This window comes from Atractosteus spatula, chromosome 3, assembly GCF_055471065.1.
Source record: "Atractosteus spatula isolate fAtrSpa1 chromosome 3, fAtrSpa1.hap1, whole genome shotgun sequence".
NCBI lineage: Eukaryota > Metazoa > Chordata > Actinopteri > Semionotiformes > Lepisosteidae > Atractosteus > Atractosteus spatula.
Genome location: NC_142708.1, coordinates 49,309,578 through 49,333,349, shown reverse-complemented (window position 1 = coordinate 49,333,349; position 23,772 = coordinate 49,309,578). Strand labels below are relative to the sequence as shown.

The window sequence follows — 23,772 nt, the reverse complement described above, 5'->3', positions numbered from 1 at the left end:
GGATATGCAAAGGAAAGCAGCATTGTTACAGAGCTGAAAGACGACATCCAGTGTACACACTGTAGGAGGGAGGAAGGGTGCTACTGTCTATATCAGTCCAAACACTTTAGTTCTTATATTTGAGAACGTGGACACGCTGGAGAAGACTACACTTCCCAGGAGCCTCTGCTAAGCAGCGAGCTGGGTCATCGATCACTGGGGTCATCGATCACTGGGGTCATCAGTAGTGTGTCTGGAGCAGTATAAAAGAAGCTAGCTGGGCCAGACTGCTGTTTAAGGAGACTAGGCTAAAGCACTGTCCTTCAGCCCAGTCTCCTTAATCTTGAATTTCTGTTTATATCTCCAAATGTGCACGTACAGAACTATATTGACACAGAGGAAATGTCTTAAGTCCATGAAAGAGCACTTCTTATTATTATTCCTATAGTCCCTGAGTCTCTTCAGCTAATGCAAAGGAATGTTTTCCTGCTTTGTGTTTCATTGTTCATCTTGTAGAAGTTCAGTGGAAGGACTATGTTGGCTCTTATGAGCAGTTAAAATACTTGAATTAGATCAGTTTGTCATCCTGTCTGTGTCTAAAATGTTAATACTGCAAATAAAACTGAAATATGTTTGTGAAGAAGAAAAAGATGGAAGCCAAGACTTTTTGGCAGTTTAAACATTTAAACTAGAGGGTCTACAGATTAATTCAAACATTACATCTGCTTATACATGATTAGTTGAAGAAGATACTCTAGAAAAGTTTTTATCTTTGTTTTGGGGTCCTAACAGTTAAACAGCAAGATGTGCAAGCATCAAGCAAAGTGTAATCTGAGCAGGGATTGATGAAAACAGATTATTCACTAACTCTGGCAGTGGCAAAGGATTTCATCTGGTTGCATCATGCTATTGAGTTTGATTGCTCTAAGCACAGTATCTATTTCCACACTTACTACCACCAGACACCTGCTGATCCAGAAGGCCCTCAGACTTTCAAATGCAGACTGTGCATTGCACTGTGCACCTAGATGACAAGATGTTTTGAATATTTCTGAACATGTATGGAAGTAGAGGGCCCTCTGGTGAAACACAGGGGCACTCACAATAGTTTCAGCAGTCAAATGTCAATTGATTTTCACTGTGCCTGGGACCGTACACAATAAACTGTAGAAACACAATCCTCTACCAAAATGAAAAATAACTGCCACTGTCTGAAATATTCTATTTAGTTCAAAATAAAGTTTTGAAATGTGGTTTTCTTTTGTTTCTCATGGAACTTTAACAATCATTCATATATAGGAAATATACCACCCAAAACTAAAGCATAAGATACATTTTTTCTGGTAATGCAGGTACTATCAATTTGGCAGTCCCTATGAAAAAGGCATTGTTGGCTGAAAGATCTTGTTAAATACTTGAATCATAAATAATCAATTCAATTATCATTTATTAAAACACGTGCAGAAACAGGTTTAAAAAGTCTAACCAAGCAGTAGTTCATTTAAAGGAATAGTCTCATGAGTAAGAGCTCCACTGGAAAAAAACTCTTAACACAGATGCCCTCCAGGACCGGGGTTGAGAAGCACAGACCCACAGTTTGTAGCCAACTAGGTCTTCTCTGACAGCGGAGGGCGCTAGAAGAAAAACTGCTAACTTGCTAAAGCTATTTGCAGATGGAGGGAAACGTCTCTTCAGCGAGTGTTTTTCTTGCTTTGTGAAATCTCCGGTGTTGTGGTGGAAATGCCATTGTGATGACGTTTGGGGGAGGAGAGCGCAGAGCCGGTCGGCCATTACACAGCTGAGTTTCGCTGGGAAGGTCGGGGGGAAGAGGAGCTACTGGCGGTGAAGGAAGAGTGCGGCTCATCCCCTGCTACCCACCCGCTGGACCCAGGAACCAGAGCGCCTAAAGTCTTAGGGGACTTGAAAACGCCCGGACCAGTTTGATTTCGCCGTTTCTGAGCCGATTTCAGCTATCTGTTCCGAAAGTCGAGGTGCCCCCCTTCGCACCGCTCTGCAAAGCTCCAGCTTCAGCCTTTCAGCGACGAATTTCGATAAGAAAAAAAAAAGAAACGAGTCACTGCTCGAAACAACTTAGTGCTTAAAACCGCTTTGCCGTGTGTTTTTAAAAATGGACGATAAAGCCTTTACAAAAGAACTGGATCAATGGGTCGAGCAGCTGAACGATTGCAAGCAGCTGACTGAGAACCAAGTGAGAACGCTGTGTGAGAAGGTACGGCAATTTATGTTTTTTACAGGTAGCTGTGGACATGCATTATTGCATCTTGGAAGTGACTGTGTGTGTTCAAGTTTCATCTGAGCGTCAGTCTTTTGTGGTGTAATGTACCGGTATTTCGCCCCCAGCTTGTGAACGCTCGCTGTACTTGGGTAAAGTGAAGTGGGCTGCTGATGTTTGGGGCCCCAGCGGCGGCGCTGCCAAATAGTGACCGGTTGAACGCGAGCGGCGCGTCAGCTGCGGGCTGGGTGAGAGCTGCGAGATAGTGATCCGTGGCGCATGCGGCGTCCGCAGCCGTCAGGTGGGGAGAGCTCAGTGCGCCTGTGCGGGACGGGCTGGTGGGGCTCGTTCCAGCGCATCAGCAAAAAAGAACCAGACGTGCTGCTCACAGGAGAGCTCGTTGTGGTTTGTGAGGCTTTTCTGTTTTGCTGAAGTTCGGTGGTGTGTCGTGTATTATTGTAGGAAACCAAGAAATTGCTGTGTTTATCCGCTCCATTATTGAGCGTTGTATATGCACGTTAGTGCATTTTAGTAGAGTCATGACAATGAATTTAAACCACACGATATAAACCAAAAAAAAAACTCATCTTGTCTTATTTGTATCCTTAAGGGGGGTTTAAAACAAGCAGTATTAACTATGAAGAATACTCATAATATTAAGTGAGAAACAACGATGCTGTGTTTGTGGAACACAGCATTAGAGTGAATGTAAAGCGAGCATATGTTGAAATATATTCTCACAGCCATGGAGTTTGTAATAAAGTATTACTATAACCTCCGTAGGCACCATCATAATGTCTGTTTTGCTGGTGGCACGCGTAATCTCACGGGTTTCGATGCTCGCAGGTCACGGTCAGATTAGTCTTGCAAGTTCTGCTGAATTCGGCCCTTGTGCACGAGGACGCCCGCTTTCGAGGTCCAGTTGCCCCGGGAAACACTGACGAGGGACCTGCTGTGTCCAGCACACATCAGGCAGTAGCACCGTGTAAAAAGAACAGACTCGGGATTTTCTTCTAAAGCAGGGCTCCTCAACCTCCAGCCTGCTCTATTTTCCATTATTTCTACAACCAGCTTCTTAATTATTTAGCTGCAAACCAGTAGGATCAATATAGTGATTAAGGGCAGGTTGCATGAGTTGGAGAGTGATTTTGTTGCTCAAAGTGTTTTTATGACACTGTACCTTTTGATGGGGGATCTGTCATCTGTCCTGGGAGTCTAATACAGAAATATTAATTCTTGGACCTAAAGGGTTGCAGTTTCCCAGTTTCATAGGTTTACGTATGGGTACTCCGCAATGGGTAAAGAGTTGAAATACTACAGAGCAGCAGAGTGAACAGTTAATTCAAATCGTCATCAAGAGTCCAGCCTGGAATGAAAACCGGAAAACAACAGCCCTCCAGGACCAGCAATGAATGTGAGTGGCCAAGCATGTCCGCCAGTTTTCTAGGTCTCTTTCAGTCACTGACAACTGAAGAGCTGGGCAGCGTTAAATTGGTATAGCCGGTAACAAGCGGATTTAGGTCATTTAGAAATGAGATAGAATGAAAGCCTACTAAAACACTGGACCTCCAGAATCTTTATAGTCACCAAGCAGAGAGACCTGGGGTTGGGATTAAAAGACCCCGGATAGTTAAGAACTTCAAACACATCACTGGATGGGAGTCGTGCTTTTCACTCAAGGAACGGCTTTGGAATTTGTGATTTTGTTTGTGGGTGGAGGTTATCTAGCTCTGGATCCTGGGCAGTGTGTGAAATTGTGTTGCTAAGGCAAATGAATAGGCCACTGAATTCCTTCAACGCTGTGCTGAATCAGAAACTAGAATGAGTCTCCTTAGCATCAGTTAAAATCAAGTTTAAATCTTGTTTTGTAGGAAGGTTAGGATCTGATAACTACAAGTAAAGATTTTCATAGGCTATGTGCTAGGGTTCTAGGCCTGCTATTGTATATGTAGGTATGAAGAATACAACTGTTTCTAATTAAAGGGTAAAAGTAATTTTCTGATGGTGTTGCTGGGAGAGAAAAAAGAATTGGGTTCCGGTCATGGCCAATCAGAACTGCTTTGGGAACATTAAGATGAGTCTGCTAATAATGATGGCTTTCTTAAAATGCTCCAATAAAAGTTGTAACATGCCCAAGTGTGTGCCTCTGCAATGTCTCTTTACTAACTCAGTGCTGGGCTCCTCCATCTCCATTCTGAGGATTCTTCTGAGATAGCAATAGGGGCTCTGTTTCCCTCATCGCCTTTTTCCTCGCAACCAGTCTGTTTGAAACTAACACATAAAGGTTAAACCTACATGATCCCATGTTTCTTTAGCTTCTTTCTACCCCAGCTGTTGCCTGCTCGCAGAACTGTCATCCAACTGATGGAAACAGGCTTTTGAGTCTTTCAGTCTCAAACACCGATTGCTTCTGAGCCCAAAGGAAAGCCTGGTTTCCTGGGATCGTATTTTCAGCGTTTTTATCTTTGGAACAACCACAGGGATGAAAGCATCACTTCTTTTCCTACTGTTCTTTTTCAGTTATTAGCTCCCTGTGTTTTACAAGAGACTCAGTTTTTGGAAAGTCTTGCCCCTGCCTTCTCCCGGGCGAATAAACATCATTGCTTGAATGTCGGTCCCCTAGTTCATTTCCATGATGTTCACGCCAGCTTGAGGTGACTAGCATGTGGTGTTTTCTGCTGCTTGGACACTGAAGGGGTGGATGAGATTGTGAGCTTCGGAGAGTGGAGTTTCCCCTCTGCTGTGGCGGAGGGCTTTGAAACACGTCTGGGTGTTTGTGACCTGAGCAGACTGTGTGCTGCTTCTTTCTTGTGACCCCTGCAGGGTTGCATGTTTTGTTTCTTTTTAAATCACTTATAGGATTTTACGTCTAATTCCAACTGCACAAGCTGTTTAAGGGACGTCTGCTGTCCCAGATGTCCAGTTTCCACTCTCTGTCTCTGGTTGGAGTTAACCTACTGCACGGTTCCTTGTTGATTCATTTTTGGCAGAAGTGATGGTGTGGGATTTTTTTGTCAAATACATTATCGGGGAACATTCTTAATGCTTCAGCATTTTTGTCGGTGGCTTACAGTTACTACTCCTGAATGTTAAAGTGGTCACATCTAGCTATAGACTCATTAATTCAAATGTACCCACGTATTTGGGGAGCTTGGGGAAATTCTCTACAATCTTGGAATACTACATCTATTTTAAAGTCCTTCATTTACATTACAGTGCCTTGCAAATGTATTCAGGCCCTTTCTATTTAATATTCCAGCCATGCATTTTCTAACCACTTTATCCAGTACAAGGGAGCCGGATCCTACTTCTAGCAGGCAACGGTCAAGGCAAGCGTCTGCTCTGGACGAGATGCCAGTCCATCACCGCGCACACACAGACACAAACGCACTCGCACCAGGGCCAGTTTTCCCAGAAGCTAATTTACCTGCTGGTTTTTCTTCGGACTGTGGGAGGAAACCCAAGCAAACTCGGGGAGAACATGCAAACTCCACACAAATGGCACTTCACGAATCAAACTTGGGGCTCCAGCACCATAAGACTGGACCATTGTGCCACCATGCCGCCCCTTAATTAATATTACAAATCAAAATCTGAAGGTTCAGACTGACAACCTCTAAGAGGAAGATATGTTAGTGAAAACTAAAGAAGAAACACGGAAATAATTGTGTTTTCAGACCTGTGAATATTTGGTAGAAGCAACTTTGGTAGCAATTCCAGCTGCAGGTCTTTTTGGTTAAGTCTTTTCTGACTTTCTGCACTTTTTTGGCAGATTTTCTCAAGCTCTCACAAGTCGCTTGGGGATCTCTTATGTGCAGTAAGTCTTTACACAGATTCTCAGTGGAATTCAAGTCACCTCTCTCAAGGACATTCACTTTCATGCTCTTAAGACACTTTACTGTAGCTTTGGCCTTGTGCTTTGGAACACTGTCCTGCTGAAAGATGAATTTTTGTCCCAGTTGTTTTGTCTGAAACAGAGTTTCCTCTAGGATTCACAAGTACTTTGCTCCAACTATGTTCCCATAAATGAGAAGCAGAACAGTAACATAGCACGGTCCTAACCATGCCTGACACATGGATGGTGTTGATTAAGTGATGTGTTGGGTTTGAACCAAATATAATACTTTGTTTTTAGACCAGCAAGTTCCTGTTTTCTCTCATCTGACCACAAAACCATTTGCCATATGTTTGCAGTATTACTTAAATTCTTAACTTTGTAAATCTGCTATAGAGGCCAGATCTGTGGGGTGACCCAGATATCGTTGGTGGGTGCACGTTTTCTCCCATCTCATCTGGACTCAGTAGCAGTTGTAATATTCACCTTTGGCCTCATGGTCGCATCGCTTACCAGTTTCCTCCTTTCCCAGCTGTTCAGTTTGGAGTGAAAGACTGATCTAGGTAGTGACTTGGTGGTACAATACATCCTGCGTTTCTCGATGATTGTGCTCACAGGGATAATTAGATACCTCAGTATTTTTTGTACCCTTCTGGTTTGTGCTTTTCAGTGACTTTATCCCTGCATTGCTTTGAAAGCTCTTCATAGTTGTGTCTTTTGCATGGCATTCACTACCTGACCAAGGAACCTCACAGCGAAAGGAGGTTTTGTATTCTGAGCTCATGAGAACCATTTCTGAGTGAGCACTGTGTGTGGGTGAGTAAGGCGTGCGCCTTAATTTAGATTTGCTATGGCAAAGGGTTTGCATGTTGATCAAATACTTTTACATTTCCTTTCATATCTTTCAATTTGTTTGCCATGAATATGTGTATATAACAAATTGCTGCTTCCAATTGCCATGTCTGCAGGCTTTAACTGAACAACGTGAAAGCTGTGCCAGGGTCTGAATACTTTGAGATTTGTGTTGGAGAGGTGGGTGGTGGAATCCCGAGTACATGGACACACAGGGCTTACATGCAAACTCCACAACAGAAGGAGCACCCAGGCCCAGGAGCTGTCAGACGACCGCGCTAGCCTCCACATTGCCATGCTGTGCTCCCTAAAAGAGAGCTTTAAATTTGTAAAATTTTTAATGATTAGAATTGTTTATTAGCCTTTAGAAGTCTTGGTATTTAAGATTTGAATTTGAAGATTTAAGAGTACACTTTTTCCTCATTGCCAAGGCCTAGGAACATTGAGGAGTTTTATTGATGCCTTCACTGTTGTGAAAGTTTACTTACTTGACTGCCTAAGTGGATTTATAAACTCAAGAGACATATTAATCCAGTGTTGTCAGATCGTGATCCATAAGGTACTTCACATGCAGTCTTTTCTAATAATTTTCTCTCTAACTCAGGTTCTCAGTGTGACATCTTCCTCTGCTAAGGAATCCAATATCAATATAGCTTTATGATGTTATCATCCTTGAATGCCGGTGTGGAATTTCTTATGAAATAATTGAGATGTCCAACCATTGTTGAACACAATGGTTTTGAGATTTGGTCTGTTGCTCAAGCTGGGTCCTGCGATGAGGTGGTGTCAGTTTCCAACAGTCTGCTCTGAACTTGAAGGCGAAACTACACGCTTTCGAAGACGTGTGGGATTCACTTTCGTAATCTTTTACACGCCAAGTAATCTACACGGGTTCCGTCTCCAAAGTGTGGCCTGATCCACTACCTATTCCGCACACATAACCTGATCTCCTCAACCTCTTTACTCTTTCTTTGTTGTCAATACATCAAAACCATATAACCATACATGTCTGTCAACTGCACACCTGATGATAAACTACATGTAAAATAATTTGAATTCATTTTTATAAACAGTACTCGTGTTGTGCACTAGCAGCTGAAGTGGCATTCTGTGCCATATCTTTTTTTCTGATTCTTGTGTGAAGGACTGCTGGAGTCATGGACCTCTATCTTAGCAATAGGTTTTATGTTGTCCATTTTTGAAATGTTTCTTGAATTCAGCTTTTGACTGAAAGCAAACAGGAATCCGAGTCTGGTTTGACACCACACACTTTACTTAACCTGTGAACTCAAGCGCTTCAGCCACAGGATTTTGACAGGCCACTTGGGGATACTAATGGCCATTGATCCCTCCAGCGCCCCTGTAAGCATGATTTTCTGGGAGTGCTGCCACATGATATTGGGGTGGGATAATGAAGTAGAAAATCTACATGGCATGATATAGCTAGCTTGTGTTTTTGCATTTTACTTGCGTGCATGTGAGCTGATGACTGCACTCGCCACCAGTACTGATTGCTGCCTCAGCTGTAACTGGCACCTCACTGATGACCCACATATAAACCCTTTTGAAACCAGTCCTAGTGTAGTGTGGAGTAGCCCTAAAACTGATCTCGTTGAGTTCAGTCAAACTGCGATGTGAAACTTGGAATATTTCCACTGTAAACTGACTGTGGCACATTTTGATCCACATACGATCTGGCGCTCTATTCCAGGTGTTCTGATCCAGTTGCTGCTGTACACAGAGCACAGGTATATGACCCTTGGTAGTGCTTGGGTTCTATAAAAATTGCAGTGGAAAAGCATTTTGTTTGCTTTTAGGGCTTTAAACGCTAAATAGTTCCAACATCTGAAATCAATGCCAGGGACAGCATTACTGTCTCTTCGATTTTAGATGTGTGTTTTTAGAACCAGCCACTGCCCTGTGTATTTTTCTCGGTGTTAATTTAATAGTGCTCGGGGTTGTAATTTAAATAAAGGTGGCCTAAATATTAAGGTTCATTTTTTTTTATGTGAGTGCAGCCTGGGTCCTGCATGCTTAAATTTCCTTTCCATTTCAAATTTCTCGCAACAGATTATTAAGAAACACTTTGGTTATGTGCAGGTTAGTTCATTTTCAGACGCCACTTAATGTGTGGTTGTTTCAGAATCTCGCTGTCCGCTGTTTGTTTCTGTGTAACCGCGGGATGCCAGGAGCTTTGAGAACTGAGAGAGGTGGACGGAATGGTGTGCAATTTTTAATGGGAAAAGCACAACGAAGCCAAAGTGTAAATGTTTTTGTCTGCCATCCATTCCTGCCCTGCTCAGTCTCCTAAAAGGCCCGCTGAACAGCTCTCAGAGCTACGGCTGCTCCGAGATTGGAGATTCGAAGGCCATTCATCTTGGAACCTTACCTACAACAGATGGGGTCGTACTACTTTTTATCTTGTTAAAAGAAACAGCCGATCCACTAATTTGTGTTACTTCTTCCCCAGAGGCACGTTATTTATTCATAAGGGCCTTCACAAAAGACTTCACCGAGTCTGTGAGGAAAGGCGCAGTCCCTGAAAAGGCAGTGTGCGAGAAGTCTGCCCATATTTGCGGAGGATGTGGTAAAAGTCCTCCCTGCCAATAAATCCGAAATGGAGACTGTTTAAGTAATGGCCTCTGTAATTATCTGTAAGCTGGGACGTTTTCACAGATCCCTTCTGAGTTTATGGCATTATAGTCAAAAACGGAGCAGTCTGCGAGTGAGTTTTGAAATCTGCAGATCCCGGCAACGTTGAAATATTCCAGTCCGGCTAATGTAAAACAGTAGTCATGATCTGATATCTGTATTCACCAGTCTCCCCTGTGTTCTCAGTATGTGTGAGGGTACAGATTCCTCATGTGTGCGTTGGTGTAAATGTGGTACTGTGTGTCCGTCCATGAGGGATGAGTTCTTCACTAGGATGACCCAGCCAGAGCCTGCTCCTGAAGGACAGCGTGCAGTGCTGGGCTGGGATTGTTCCTGCTCTGCTCTGGATAGTATACCACTGGGCCCCTGACAAAAAAACAGCTTAGAAAAGGCACTCATACTTGGCCAGCGTGACTTTGAGAGGAGGGTCAAAATGGGAGGAAACCTAGCAAAACCCCACAAGCTTCACACTGGCAGAAGTCTGGGGCTGGGTTTGAACACAGGACCCCCAGAGCTCTGAGGAAACAGTGTGTGCTGCCCCATACACAGTACATGAAGAAAGTAATGGGTCAGTCGAAAACAGCGGATGTATCGTCTTCATGGTGTATTGACTAGGATATCGGTCTGTTGTTTGCTTAATGACTTTTGCAGCCCCAGAAGGGACATTTTCCGTGACCCTTTGACTGACTGCTGAAGGAAGTCCTGTTTTTAGAACGATGAGCGAATCAGGCTGAGACCTACTTCTGTATTGGTCTCATCCCAGAGGTGTACTACTGCGCAGTGATGTGTAGATGTGTTCAACAGTGTTCGCTGGTCGCCTTTAAGCACTGAGCATTGTGACACAGAACGTCTTGTTGGTGTACAGGACCCCACACTTGTACTGGCAGTGCGCCGTTGTCCAAGATGTGTCAAATCATTAATATTAAGCAGTTGGTGCATTTCAATTTTGTGAGAATTTTAGCCCACTCGACGTTGCTGTGCAGTGACTCCCAGTAAGAACCTGCTGTGTTCAACAAGCACAGGCTTGATGTCAGTGGTTACTGCATAGAGCAGGGTGTGGCTCTCCAGCTGCAGAGAGATCTGTCGACACACACCATCCTCTCTGGACTGCTCTGGGTGGGTAGACATCCGCACTGCTAATGTCCGCATTCCTTAAACACTTCAGTATTTGCTATTTACAAACATGCTGTTCCGAGAACAGTTTTTAATCCCCCCTTTTGTTTCAAACTATCCACTCAGCCAGCAACCCGCACTCAGGACAGATTTTGACTACTTCCCTCCTATTAATTAGGTGAGAATTTGTTTTTGAACTCATGTTTAGCTGCTGTTCCTCCTGGCTTACACAAGGCAGCAGCTCCATCCAGAGATGCTGCGAGCTCGGAGGACAAGGCCAGTGTAGAGTGCTGTGTGTCCAGAGGTGACGTTTGACTTTGCGCTGAGGTAGAAATGGTTCCTGGTTAACAACTATGTGTCTGTGATACAAGTCGTGCACAAGTCTTGGAGGGCATAATTGTCTTCATCTCTCCTGAGCTATGATAGGGTTTGTTTTACTGAATTGTAATGCATGGCAATCATCTGTCCTGGGCTGCTTATAAGGGTGGAAATAGCAGAAAAAAACCTTTTCAGCCTTTGAGAGTTAATGATATCCTTACTTTTCGGTTTTACAGTCCGATGTTTCTCTCCTGCTGCCTCCTTGATTACTGTAATCAATTTAAAGAGTGGCTTCTGCGAGTTATTTTTAGGCCTTTTGTTTTACCCTTGAAAGGGAGATCTTTTAAACCCTGTGAAATGGAAATTCTTGGTCAGTTGCTAGTTGCTTTCACATCCTGCAAGTGCTCTATGATTTGTGTTGGCATATCATTCTTTTGTGCGTGGGAAAATATGTACACATCGAGAATATAGGGCCACTTGTAAATCCTACCAAATATGTGAGAGAGAATCAGAACCAAGTACAGGTCAGTAAGAAAGATAGTCTTGACTTTCAAATGTCTTAATCAGCAGAGGTGTATATCAATTGCTGTTATCTAGCCTAGATGCCACAGGTTCGAGTCCATGTTATAGTGCTGGCCTCCTGTGACAGGGATTGGCAGTGCACATTTGCCTGCGTGCCTCCAAGGTGGAGTGGGATTAATTTCGTACACATCCTGTCTGTACAAGCAGCCACAGTCCATCCTCGCACGTGAGGAATGACAGGTGATGGGAACGCAAGTCTCCGAGCATGCCGGGAATGGTCCACTCTCCTCCTATACTGGTCTGAGCATTGCAGTGGTGCAACATGGCATTTTGAAAGATTGGAGTGGGGTGAATAGGGAAGCATTGCAGATTTTCCATTGTTGGTGAAGGGAGGAAATCATTGTAAGCAAAAGAAGATGTTTAATATTTTTCTGCAGGTTTTAGGCATGAAATTCTCTTTTTCTTTTTAACCTTCACTGTTACATATAACATTTCAGGCACTCATCCATTCTTTTTCTAACATGTTCTTCTGAGGGGTGCAGGTGGTCCAGCAACAAGAGCAAGGCAGGGTACACCCTGGACAGCAGGGGAGAGCAGTCCGTCGTGGGGCAGACACGCACACTTTGACGTCAGGGCCAGAAGCAAATGAGCCTACCAATATGTCTCTGGACTGTGGGAGAAACCCAGAGCACCCGGAAGAAACCCACATGAACAAGATGGAGACCATACAAACTCCACACAGACAGCACCCCAGGGCCCCAGCACTGTAAGGCAGAGCTGCCTGGTCCCATAACACTCCAGTAAGATTAGGATCCTTAGAGCCCCCTGCGATGACTTGTCATGTGGTTCGGGTCTCAGTTCTGAAAGCAGTCTTCACTCTTCTGACTGAATACAAAAAGTACCAAAAGCAGGAGTGTTGCTCATGGGAGTAGTGCAGGCTAAATAGCAGTAAATCATCACCAGTGTTACATGTTAAGATGTATTTCAGGTTTTCCATACACCCAGTAGTTTGTATTGCTTTCCTTTCTTAATAGATTTACAGTAAGATTTCCTTGCTGGCCTTTTGAGATTAACTGCCTGTGTATATTATTGATAGATTATAGTTACCTCTTCTTTCAAGATGCCCTTTTTTTAAAAATAGAAAGATTGATTGTCGTCTCCTTTTTAGATTTCATTACTGGAAAAGGGACACTAAACGATATTGCAAGGAGAGCTTTCTGTAAATTTCTTCCCTAAGGACTCGGGTCTTTCAGGACAGAGTGCCTTCTGCATGGGGACTCAATTCAATTTCCTCCTTATCTCAAGGAAAACGTACCTAATAAAATTAGTTTATAAACATAATGTTAGCAATTTTTCAAGACCTGCTTGCCAGAATATAAGAGCTATTGCTGTTTTAGTAATCCATCTCGCAAGACTTGCAAGATTTTATAGAGGAAGTGGGTGGTTAATTATATACTGAGCATGAGAACAATTCACCACTCTATTTATTCTTGTATATTTCTAGAAAAGTAAAGCGCACATATTTTGATTATTGATTTAATGTTTGTGGCATCATTTTGATTAATTCATTATTCATGACTTCCAGTTAAACACCCAAGTAACTGATGCTTAGGCACTGAATCACCTCTATGCACCTACGAAGCAATAAAAGCTCAAAGACAGGCAGGACTTATTGTGTGGTCATATAGGTAGGTTTGTTTATCTTTTCTGGATTGCTCCGTTATCCTGGTATTGGGTGACTGTAGGCTGGAGCCTGCTCGGTCCTGCTCACTTATCAGGAGAAGAGTGCCTTTGTGCCACTGTTGTAGGAGGCTGGACTGTCACTACGCTGCTGTCCCGGACATTCACAGTCCACAGTGTCCCAGCTGGAAAGATGTTACAGCCAGTCTGTCAGTCGTAGGCCTCAGTCAGATAACCAAGGTGAAGGGGAAGGTCCAAGTGTGATGGTCTGGGCTGGAGTGCCTAGTCCTCACTTCACTTTCACAATGTTTGACTCGTAGCGATTGATGGTAACCTGCACTGATCAAGTCCTGAGATCTCTTTCTCCCCTCTGTGATGATATGAATCTTAAAGAACATCTTGGGACTTGATATCCTATGACAGGAGGAGTCTTAGACTAAGTCACAATTACAAGCCAATAATATTTGGTGACTGTACCATACTAATGGTATCTTTGCCTATGACAGAAATGTAATGTATCGACAAACAACAGACATTCATGGTTCTTCGGGCAAAAATGCCAGGAGCAATCTGTTAAGCAGTACTTGACATATATCGAATTATATTGGGGCGGTGGCTCTGTGGCTAAGGATCTGAGCCTGTGGCTGGAAGGTTGCCGGTTCATATCCCGCAGCCGGCAGAGGAATCCTACTCCGTTGGGCCCCTGAGCAAGGCCCTTAACCCCAGCTGCTCCAGGGGCGCCGTATAAATGGCTGACCTGCGCTCTGAACCCCAAGCTTCTCTCCCTATCCATGTGTCTCATGGAGAGCAAGTTGGGATATGCGAAAAGACAAATTACTAATAAAAGAATTGTATATGGCCAATAAAGTGATCTTATCTTATGTGGAGGCTAATGTGTCTTTGAATGGTCCCAGATTATCAAACCTGCATACCATACAGTTTTATTTATACATCTAAAAATGGATAACGTTTTTGAGATACAATGTTAAACATTGCGTATTTTCTTACTTGATTTACATTTGCAATTTATTGTTGTTGATAGTGAATAGTCTCAAATTGTTCTTAATTGTTTTACAGCAGCTCTTGTGTGCAGCTTATGTGCAAACAAAATTCTCTGTACATATTGAAGATAAAATCTCCCAGTTTTGTTGTAAACAGATTATACAAAAACCACTGACCATTCCATTTCTGATGTCAGATGATTTGTGGTTGTGCATGAGGTAAAGAGCTTTTTTTTTTTAATTTGGCTATCACCCTTTTTCTGAAGAGTGCAATAACAGAACAGTTAGCAATCGGATGCTGGCAAAGTAGGTGGCATTCAGATTTTGCTTTAATTTCTTTTTTATATTAACAAGAATACATTATCCAAATCTCTTTTTAAATGCTAGTGTGTGCAATATCAATAGTTAAAATTGTAATGCTGTTTGAAAGCTATGATTGTGTAAAGCAAAATCTGAAGATGGATATTGGCATATATTAGGAAGCTGGTGTGTAGACTTTTTCTTTGAGTTTTTTTTAAAGATCATGGAAGGAAAAAAGTTCTGAAACATTCAACACTTCATGACTATTGGTGTGCAGAAGGTTTTTTCTTTTTGAATTTAGTTCTTTATGTATTTATTCAGTTTTTCATCCAGTCGCAACAGGGTAGTTTGTAAGTCATGCAGCCTGGTCACTGAAATGTTGACTTGAGAATAATATGAAGACAGCATGCTAATAAAAAGTGTCACAGCAACACTGTAATGCACTGCTTAGCCAAAACTGTACTAGTATCGAAAGTCTGGAAATGTATTCAAACCCTTGAACACAATTGAATGCTACTGTATAAATGTGTTGGTAAAATGTGAATATTAAATTGGGCTATTTCACAACACTAGAAAGTAAAACCTTCAAAAGAGACTTCTAACTCTGCTGCATGTGGCAGCTGGATTTGTGTATGGAGTGGAATCGGAAGTCTCGTACACAGTTCGGCTTTCTAGTGTGGTGAATTGGATAGAGCTAATTAATATTCCTGAATTCTCATAATTTTTAGAGACTTGAGTGCTCATCAACTTCATGCAGGGTTATGGTGTTTCTAGTAAGATTGTACAGTATGTGTATTTGCAGAGATGCATATGGAGGCAGTGGGCATAAAAATGGAAACACCTGGGGGACACCAAGTGTTTTGAAAGTAAGGGCTTCCACATGGGTGCGGCTCATGCCCTAATTAAACATCCCAGCGTGCTTTGGGTCCTGTATAAAAATGCTGGGCTGGCCTGGTTGCCAATAGTTCTGGCTGGCATGGCTGTAAGAGGAGACCTCAGTGACTCTGACTGAAGGGTGATTGTCAGGGTGCAGTTGGCAGGAGCATCAGTGTCCAAGACAGGTCAACTTGCTGATGTTTAGTTCAATCAAGAACAGTCCACTGAGGACTCCACGGAGTGGGTTAGCATAGTGAGGTTGCAATGTATAAATGTGCCAGCTCGCAGCTGGCAATGCATGCTTGTGAATCCAGAGGTGCAGAGAACACAGTTAACGGACACCAAGCAGTAGAACAATGTGATATTGTTACATGATTCATACTTCACCATGTTCTTGACAAACAGATGAGTACACCTGTGACGACAACCTAAACTCACCAGTCCTGAGTACTCAGTTCTAACTGAATTATTAAGGTGTTTCTGTTTGTTCGACACGTTTTTCTGGCATTGTTTGGGTGCACTAATTCTCTTAAAGGGCAAGGTCAGTGCTAATTGCTGATTAATGGCAGTGGGTGATCGTCTTCACCCCATGTTGCAGCTGTTCTTTCCTCTTGGTGGGGGGCGTCTTCCAGTCTTCACAGAGCACATGTGTTCATCCAGTGGTTTGATGAGAACGACACTGATGTTATCTATATGGTCTGGTTTTCTCAGTCACCAGATCTGAACCCAATCGAGCATTTATAGAATATTCTGAAATGGTGCCTGAGATGGCGTTCTCCACCTCTATCAGTGAGGTGTGAGTTAATTGACTTTCTGGTGAGAGAATGGTGTCATATCACTCCTGCAGAATCCAGATGCTGGTAGACCATACTGGGTTCTCACGCTGGCCCAGCCCTTGTGATTTTACTTTTTTTGTCCACTACCTACATTTATTTTAATGTCTGTAATCCTTTTTGTTTTTATGCTGCTTTGTAAATGCAGTATTGGATCATCAGACCACATTTCAACAAAACATCGTGCACGCTGTGAGCACCTGTCACTGGAATAATTCTGACATTGTTGGTTTTCATCTGCAGGCTAAAGAAATCCTGACCAAGGAGTCCAATGTGCAGGAGGTGCGCTGTCCAGTCACGGTCTGTGGCGATGTTCACGGCCAGTTCCACGACCTCATGGAGCTCTTCAGAATCGGGGGCAAGTCGCCTGACACCAACTACCTTTTCATGGGCGATTATGTAGACAGAGGGTACTACTCAGTGGAAACGGTCACGCTTCTTGTAGCATTAAAGGTAAGCAGACTTCTCATGCGAAACACAGGTTTGTCATGTCTGCAGCACGCTCGGGAAGTGCGCAGTCTGTCTTGGTGACCATTTGTCAGAAAACAAAAAGCGCTGATCTGGAGCGATGACGTATCTTATTGGGAAAGTGAAAGGGCTGTTCAATGTCCCACAGCAGAGTTGTGCTCATATCGCCACCCTGAGTCAGTCACTGCAGTGTGGTGAAATAAGGTATTGCAGATTCACAGCATCTGATCCATGTGCTCTTGCAGTATTAGTTATGGAAGTCTGTAATTGTCTTAAGTAATGGAGATACTCCTTTATCTACCTAAACTGTATTTCGGATGACGTCTAAGCTTGTACCAAGTATAATGTAGCACTGAAACGCTGTGTTCTGAGAAGATGATCACATGAATTCATCAGTAATAAATTAACTGGAAAGAATATGTAGTATGAGGTAATCCCAGTGTGTACCCAGTTGGTTGCGTCATTTTGATGGTACTGCAGTCACAGATTTAAAGTTCATTTTGCCTTCTCAAGGGCATTAGCTTGGAACTGGCACTTTAGAGTTCAAAGTGCTCTTTGGCCCCTGTGTCAGATTGGTTTAATTTTTTCCCGGTTGGTTTTACAGGTTCGCTACCCAGAGCGCATCACTATTTTGAGAGGTAACCACGAAAGCAGACAAATCACACAGGTCTACGGCTTTTACGATGAGTGTCTGAGGAAGTATGGGAATGCCAATGTGTGGAAGTATTTCACAGATCTCTTTGACTACCTTCCCCTGACTGCACTGGTAGATGGACAGGTGAGGACAGGTTCCCCAGCAAACCAGTTCTGACATATTCAGTCCATGTACCATTTACAATGTGTATCGAAGAGTGAACTGCAGCCTGCATTCCAAGGGCATGAAGAGAACTCTCAGATCTAAAGCTTAAAGGAAGCAAAGATACTATTTATATTTCTGAAAAAGGTGCAAAGAATAACCTGCAATTAGACAAAGCACATTTATCTGGAATCCTGCAAAAGTATCACAATGAAAAGTGAAAGAGAATTTTTTAAAAATTTAAAATATTTTGTCACCACCAATCTCCAATGTAACAGAATTTTAACTTCCTAGCAACAGTTTGGCATGATTTATGGTTTTAAATTGCAATGCTTTTTTCATATTTCAGGGTTAGAAAGAATCACCGTTGAGTACATTTCAAACCGTAATAACCGTAAAATGTACACAAGTAACCTGTAAAACCTCCAATTCACATCACAAGATAAATTAAATTTCCAGGTACGCACAGAACCACATTCTGAAATTCAGAAGGACGCAATAAAACATTGTAAACAGACTTGTGAATACATCTCTTTTAATCCAATAGAAATATTGCTTTTGATTTCGAGACGGTTTTGCCGACAAATAATACTTGTTTACTCTGCATGCAGATCACGTTGGAACATTTCTGTGGTGAAATATCTTCTGCACAACCTGTATTTATTCACTCATACATCACAACACATTACATTATTCGTTACAGAGACTAGTGAGCAGGAAGGGCAGCGATAAGTGGCAATTCCTGGGAACTCAAATGCGAGTTGCGTCAACATGGTGATTTGCAGTACTAACAAAAGTTCACAATTTTGTGCTCAATTCTAAATTTGTAATTGTATCTCTGATGTCAGTGAAATTTTTTTATCAAGATTTAATAACTGGTCTGAGAAATTGGGATTGCACTTCCCCTTTAAGATGCATTATAAGCATTAGGTAAATTTTGTTCTGTATTCAGAAAACGTTACCACACAACAATACTGTCTGATTATGGCAGTTAGTTGGATGAAATGTTTTTAATGAGAAATCAACAACCTATCTTTATTTTTAAAAGCCCTTTTACGAGGCTGGGTTTTGAGTAAATGAATTATAATTACAAACTTTTAAGGCTGCACAGAAATTCAGGTCTGTAGCTTGTGAGAGCAAACATTTAAGAAGCTGCTCAGTAAAAGGGGTTTTATGGAGAATTCCCACTATTAGGTTTGTGATTTTTACATTTTGCGCCAATCAGTTTAGTGTTGGTTCTTGTAGGAACTGAAAAGGAAACGGTGTCTCTCATAGGTATGAAAATTCACATCTCCCTGTTTGGGATTGACTGCTTTTTCTTTTCATTTTTACTAATACTAGACCACTTTCCATCCAAGTCTGACGTGCATGGTATCAAGATTGTGGTTGATCTGTTGAAACACGAAAGTGCTGTTTTGTTTTTCTTTCTCCTAAGGCATCATTTTTAATCCGTGATCTGATGAAATGATTCTTTGGGAAGCAGTGTGTTGGTTACAGATACTGATATTCTCTCTCTTTCCATGCTTCAGATATTCTGCCTGCACGGTGGCCTTTCCCCCTCAATAGACACACTGGATCACATTCGGGCTTTAGATCGCTTGCAGGAAGTTCCACATGAGGTAAGCTGTTGTAAACTGGGGGCAGTTTCATCTATAAAAAACCCCATTGAAGCCTGGATCTTGCCAACCTTTCAACAAAGACCCTTTCAGTTTAATCAATGTGCATTCACAGAAAACTGAAGCCTCAGAAAGAGGACAGTGTTATCAATGCTAAGGATTACCAGCACCAAAGAACTTTAATTTCATACCTGGCTTCTACCTGCCACCGAGATTGCCGCCATAGTGTCATGGAATTGCCTTTGATTTCTTCACACAAATGGGATCAGATACTGACCTTAACGATACAGTATTAACGATACAGTAGTCCATATTAGATTATTGGTTTTATTTGGTTTATTAATATTGACTAAACGTGACTTGGAACTGTGACTCGTAAAGCATGTAATGGTTACAAACCCTCCGCACAAACACACCCTGTGCGTCTCATTGCGCGCTGTGGCGTGGAAGCCCTCTTGTGCTGGCCTGGGAATGCTGTAAACCGCCGTGCTGTGCTGTGCTCCAGGGGCCCATGTGTGACTTGCTGTGGTCAGACCCAGATGACCGTGGGGGCTGGGGCATCTCTCCCCGGGGCGCAGGCTACACGTTCGGACAGGACATCTCAGAAACCTTCAACCACGCCAACGGCCTCACTCTCGTCTCCCGCGCTCACCAACTTGTCATGGAGGTACGGTGCTGTTTTTTGTTTTTTTTTTTGGCGTGTGTCCTGCATGAGATCTCCCGGCTCCGGGTTGGAAGTGAAAATGCTGCAAACGTCTTGCGAAACAGAACTGGCGAACTGGGGAAAACCCCACCCTTATGCTGCAAGTCTCAGCAGACATCCAGAGATTGAGTTTCAGGGGCAGAGGAGATAGCGTAATACGAGGATAAGGCTGCCGTCTTCCATTTTACTTTCAGCTGTGCTGAGGTAACTGCCCCGGGTTAATGAGTCTTGAGAGAACAGATCTGATGTATCTGTATTGAATATTAAAGGGCAATTATTTGAAAGTATATGGTTTTAAAATGGTTACGCAGTATGTACATAGTTAAATGTGTTGTTGGCTGGATTAAAACACAGGTTGGTTTTGTATGTAGTTATTCAACACAGAGCCAAAAGCGTTGAGAGTTGAAGGGCGCTCTGTGTGGACCAGCTGTGGAAGTGTCTGGTTCTGTGAGTGCAAAGATGGTAGGCTGTCTGGTTAAGAGTCTGGAGTCCAGCCCTTTGCTCATACCTTCTAAGAGCACCTGCTGACAGAGCTGCCCCGAAAGAGTTGAGCTTTATAAAACAAATAAATAATTCAGCAAAGCTAAGCTCTGTGCGTATTTATAGCATCGCTCATCCCCACCCTTGGGTTCTTCTCTGCTGAAGAACTAAGCATGAATATGATGGCCTGAATCCCAGGGAGCTGGGGACATTTCGATATTGGGGTGATTAGAAGTCGCAAAGCCAGTTCAGTAGCTAACTGTAGTTCAGACTGCAGTTCCTCTGCTGTCAATACCAGCTCAACTCTGGTTTGCTGTAGATCTTCCTGTTTTAAATGTAGAAGCCACACAATTTTTTTTCACTTTTAACTATAAAGCAGAAACAGAAGTGCATTTTGGCTTCTTACTGATTTGTAAAGCTCCATTTCTCGAACGTTATTTCTGTTTGTGTTCATGCAAACCCCAGCCCTTTTCTCAGTTCTATTGCAAGCCACTTTTAAAAGTTTTAATTTGTATTTTTTGTTTGATTTTAAGATTTCATAAGATTTTGAATGATTTATTGCGCCATTAAGAACTCTTTTTGGATTGTGGATTTTAGTCAACATTTCCCCTGCCCTATTTTCTCTTCAGTGCATTTAATATGAGATAGTTCTGTTAAGAAAAAGATAATGAATGTGGTTGTGACATGAATACATTTTCATCTTGGATCTTTGGTTCGGGGAAATTACTTAAGATATTGCTTTTTCATTACAAGCTTTAATAAGGTGAAGGAATGTTGTTGTTTCTACCTATGCTACTAATTTATATCTGAGTCCCTGGGTTCAGTTCCTGGGGTGCCATCTGTGTGGAGTTTGTATGTTTTCCCCATGTTTGCATGGGTTTCCTCCAGGTGCTCTGGTTTCCTCCCACAGTCCCAAATCATACTGGTACGTTAATGGTTAATTAGGTCTCTGTTTGTGTCTGCCCTGCAGTGGACTGGCATCTTGGATAAGCTTTAGCTCCCCCACTACCCTGTACTGGATCACACAGTTGGAAAATGGATGAATGGAAGTAGCAGAGGTGCATTATAAAATGGGTCTTATCCTTAGGAACTATAGAATGCTGCTTGTGGAGTTATTTAAGGAGTTACTGCTTGGGAGTGCTGAGTGCAAGATCAGCGCAGCACCCTCATTTATAGAATAGAGGGATTTATTCATGGCAAAAACCTGAAATGTTAAGAACAATACCTCCCTTTCACTAGATGTTCACATAAGATGAGTTCTGTTTACCAGTTTTTAGTTTCCAATGTTTAAAACGATAATGGTCAGCTTTGTTAGGTGACATCTGTGGGGGAAACTGCCCATTGAGTGAAGACCTTGTGACTTGGTGTTAATTATGAAATGGCCATTTTTAGACGAACCCTTAGTTTAGACACAGATTTATATTGTGTTCCGTCTCGCCTTGGTTTTCCTAATTACGGACTGCAGTCTGTAAGGCTGCACATCAGCCATGCTACTAGACTGTCAGGACTTGTTTTACAGCGGAACTGGCTTTCCTGAGTTTGCCTTTCATGTGAAGAAGACACCTTTAAAGAAAAGTGGAAACTTTATGAAGATTTGTATTTAGGGGATAATTACTTCACAAAGAACATTACTGGCAAACTGGCACAATGTTAAGTCTGTTGTAGATGTCAAAGGATCAGTTTCTGTGTAGTCAGTAAAAAATATTTTTTCTTTGCTGAAATGTATATGTTGGAAAGAGATGGTTTTATTTGTTTGGAATGTAATGTGACTCAGATGTGGAAGTGTGATGATTATTTTCAGACCTAAAGGTATACTTTAGGTTTTTGTAAGTTAAGGTTACAAGTTTTTGGAGTCAAAAATAGAGGTAAACTCAATTTTGTCTCAAGAGATTGGTCATTGCCTGTTTTGTTTTTTTCCAGGGTTATAACTGGTGTCATGATCGAAATGTGGTCACCATTTTCAGTGCTCCAAACTACTGCTATCGCTGCGGCAATCAGGCCGCCATTATGGAACTGGACGATACCCTAAAATATTCCTTGTAAGTAACAATGGTACTTGATATCTTATTAAAGCCCGTTGAGCATATGACCTAGCGAAACAGGATGCTTACGTACAACACTTTGGACTTCTGTTTGCCAGATCTTCATGTTGTAGTGATACCGCAGGGATCCAGCTATCTTTTAAAAAAACAGCACTTAATCATTCATGTGTTAGTGTTGTGTGGGTAACTAGCACACTGACCTTCAACTTTCATTCATTTATGTTAATCTCTGCAGCCTGTTCTGCTGATTTTTAGCAAACCAATGCATAACTGTGGCCTTTTCTGGTCTGTATGACTGTATAAAAAGATTTAACATAGCCTCACTTTCACAGACTTAGTCATGTTGTTCTTAAAGAGGGAAATGTTTTCAAGTTATATAGCACCTTCTTCATTTAATCTTCCCCTTCAGCCATTTGATTTCGGTTTCAAAACTGTTCTTCGAAAGAGTTACCCTGTATCAGGCCATCTGCAGTCAGGTGATAGTAGCGCACAGCTAACACAAATCCCAGTTTAGCTGGAGCTCAAAAGAAATGTCTTCCGCAAGGCTCAGAGAGTGGGCAGGTGGGGCTGTTGCCGTGCAGAGCTTTAGACACCACATCGAGTGCGCCTGAGTGACGCCCGTCTTTGTTTCTTGTTTCTCTCCTCCCGACAGCCTTCAGTTTGACCCCGCACCCCGTCGCGGAGAGCCTCATGTCACCCGCCGCACCCCCGACTATTTCCTATAAACAGCATCACATTGGGAGCACCTTTGGCACCTGAAACTAACCCGGTATCAAAAACACCAAGAGAACAAAAGCAAACAAGCAAAAAAAAAAGAAATCAATTCTGTGAGATCTGTTACAACATGAAAGCACCAACACGGACCGAAACGTGCCATAGAAAAAAACATTTAAAACACACATAAGTTGCCCAGTGTTTCAGTGCTGCAACACAATATCCCATTTAGCATTCTGTTCTCCAGTCAGAGTTGCCTGCTGTATACTATTGGTAGTAATGTTATTTTGTTCCTGAACTGTATAATACATAAAGTTAATGTGACAACTTGCTTTATCAACTTCTCTGGACAATTGTACACTCTCAGTTGTAGCAATGCCAGGCATGTTTAATAGGGTATTATTTTATAAAGACGATGCACAAGCTTAGTCCGTCTCCCTTCAGGCTGAACCCCCCACCCCCCCATACCATTTGTTTTGGGAATGAATGCTTCAATGGAGGGAGGAAATTCTCCTGTTTGGAAGTGTATGCTTTCATGTATAAGGACCCTCACTCTTCCCTTTTCCCTTCCCCCTTTTACTGTCTAAACTTACTGTTTTGTGTTTTACTGTACTTTTTTTCTGTATATTTGTCATGAAGTGATTGCATCTTATTTGGTGTATTTGAACAAATAAAGTACTTTTGATCGTAAACTACACCATTGCGCAGACTTCTGCAAATAATGTTTTACAAACTGTTGGATCCAATTCTACACATTTT

General features: G+C 42.4%; 1 protein-coding gene across 1 annotated transcript; it reads left to right on the top strand.

Moving 5' to 3' along the window:
- The first annotated feature begins 1,724 nt into the window (after positions 1 to 1,724).
- Positions 1,725 to 23,706, top strand: ppp2cb (protein phosphatase 2, catalytic subunit, beta isozyme). The gene is made up of 7 exons (XM_088910023.1): positions 1,725 to 2,209; positions 16,438 to 16,647; positions 17,267 to 17,440; positions 18,988 to 19,077; positions 19,580 to 19,741; positions 22,178 to 22,296; positions 22,952 to 23,706. Exons 1-7 carry the CDS (start codon positions 2,108 to 2,110, stop codon positions 23,022 to 23,024), a joined length of 930 nt encoding a protein of 309 aa, XP_088766149.1. The 5' UTR covers positions 1,725 to 2,107; the 3' UTR covers positions 23,025 to 23,706.
- The last annotated feature ends 66 nt before the right edge of the window (positions 23,707 to 23,772 follow it).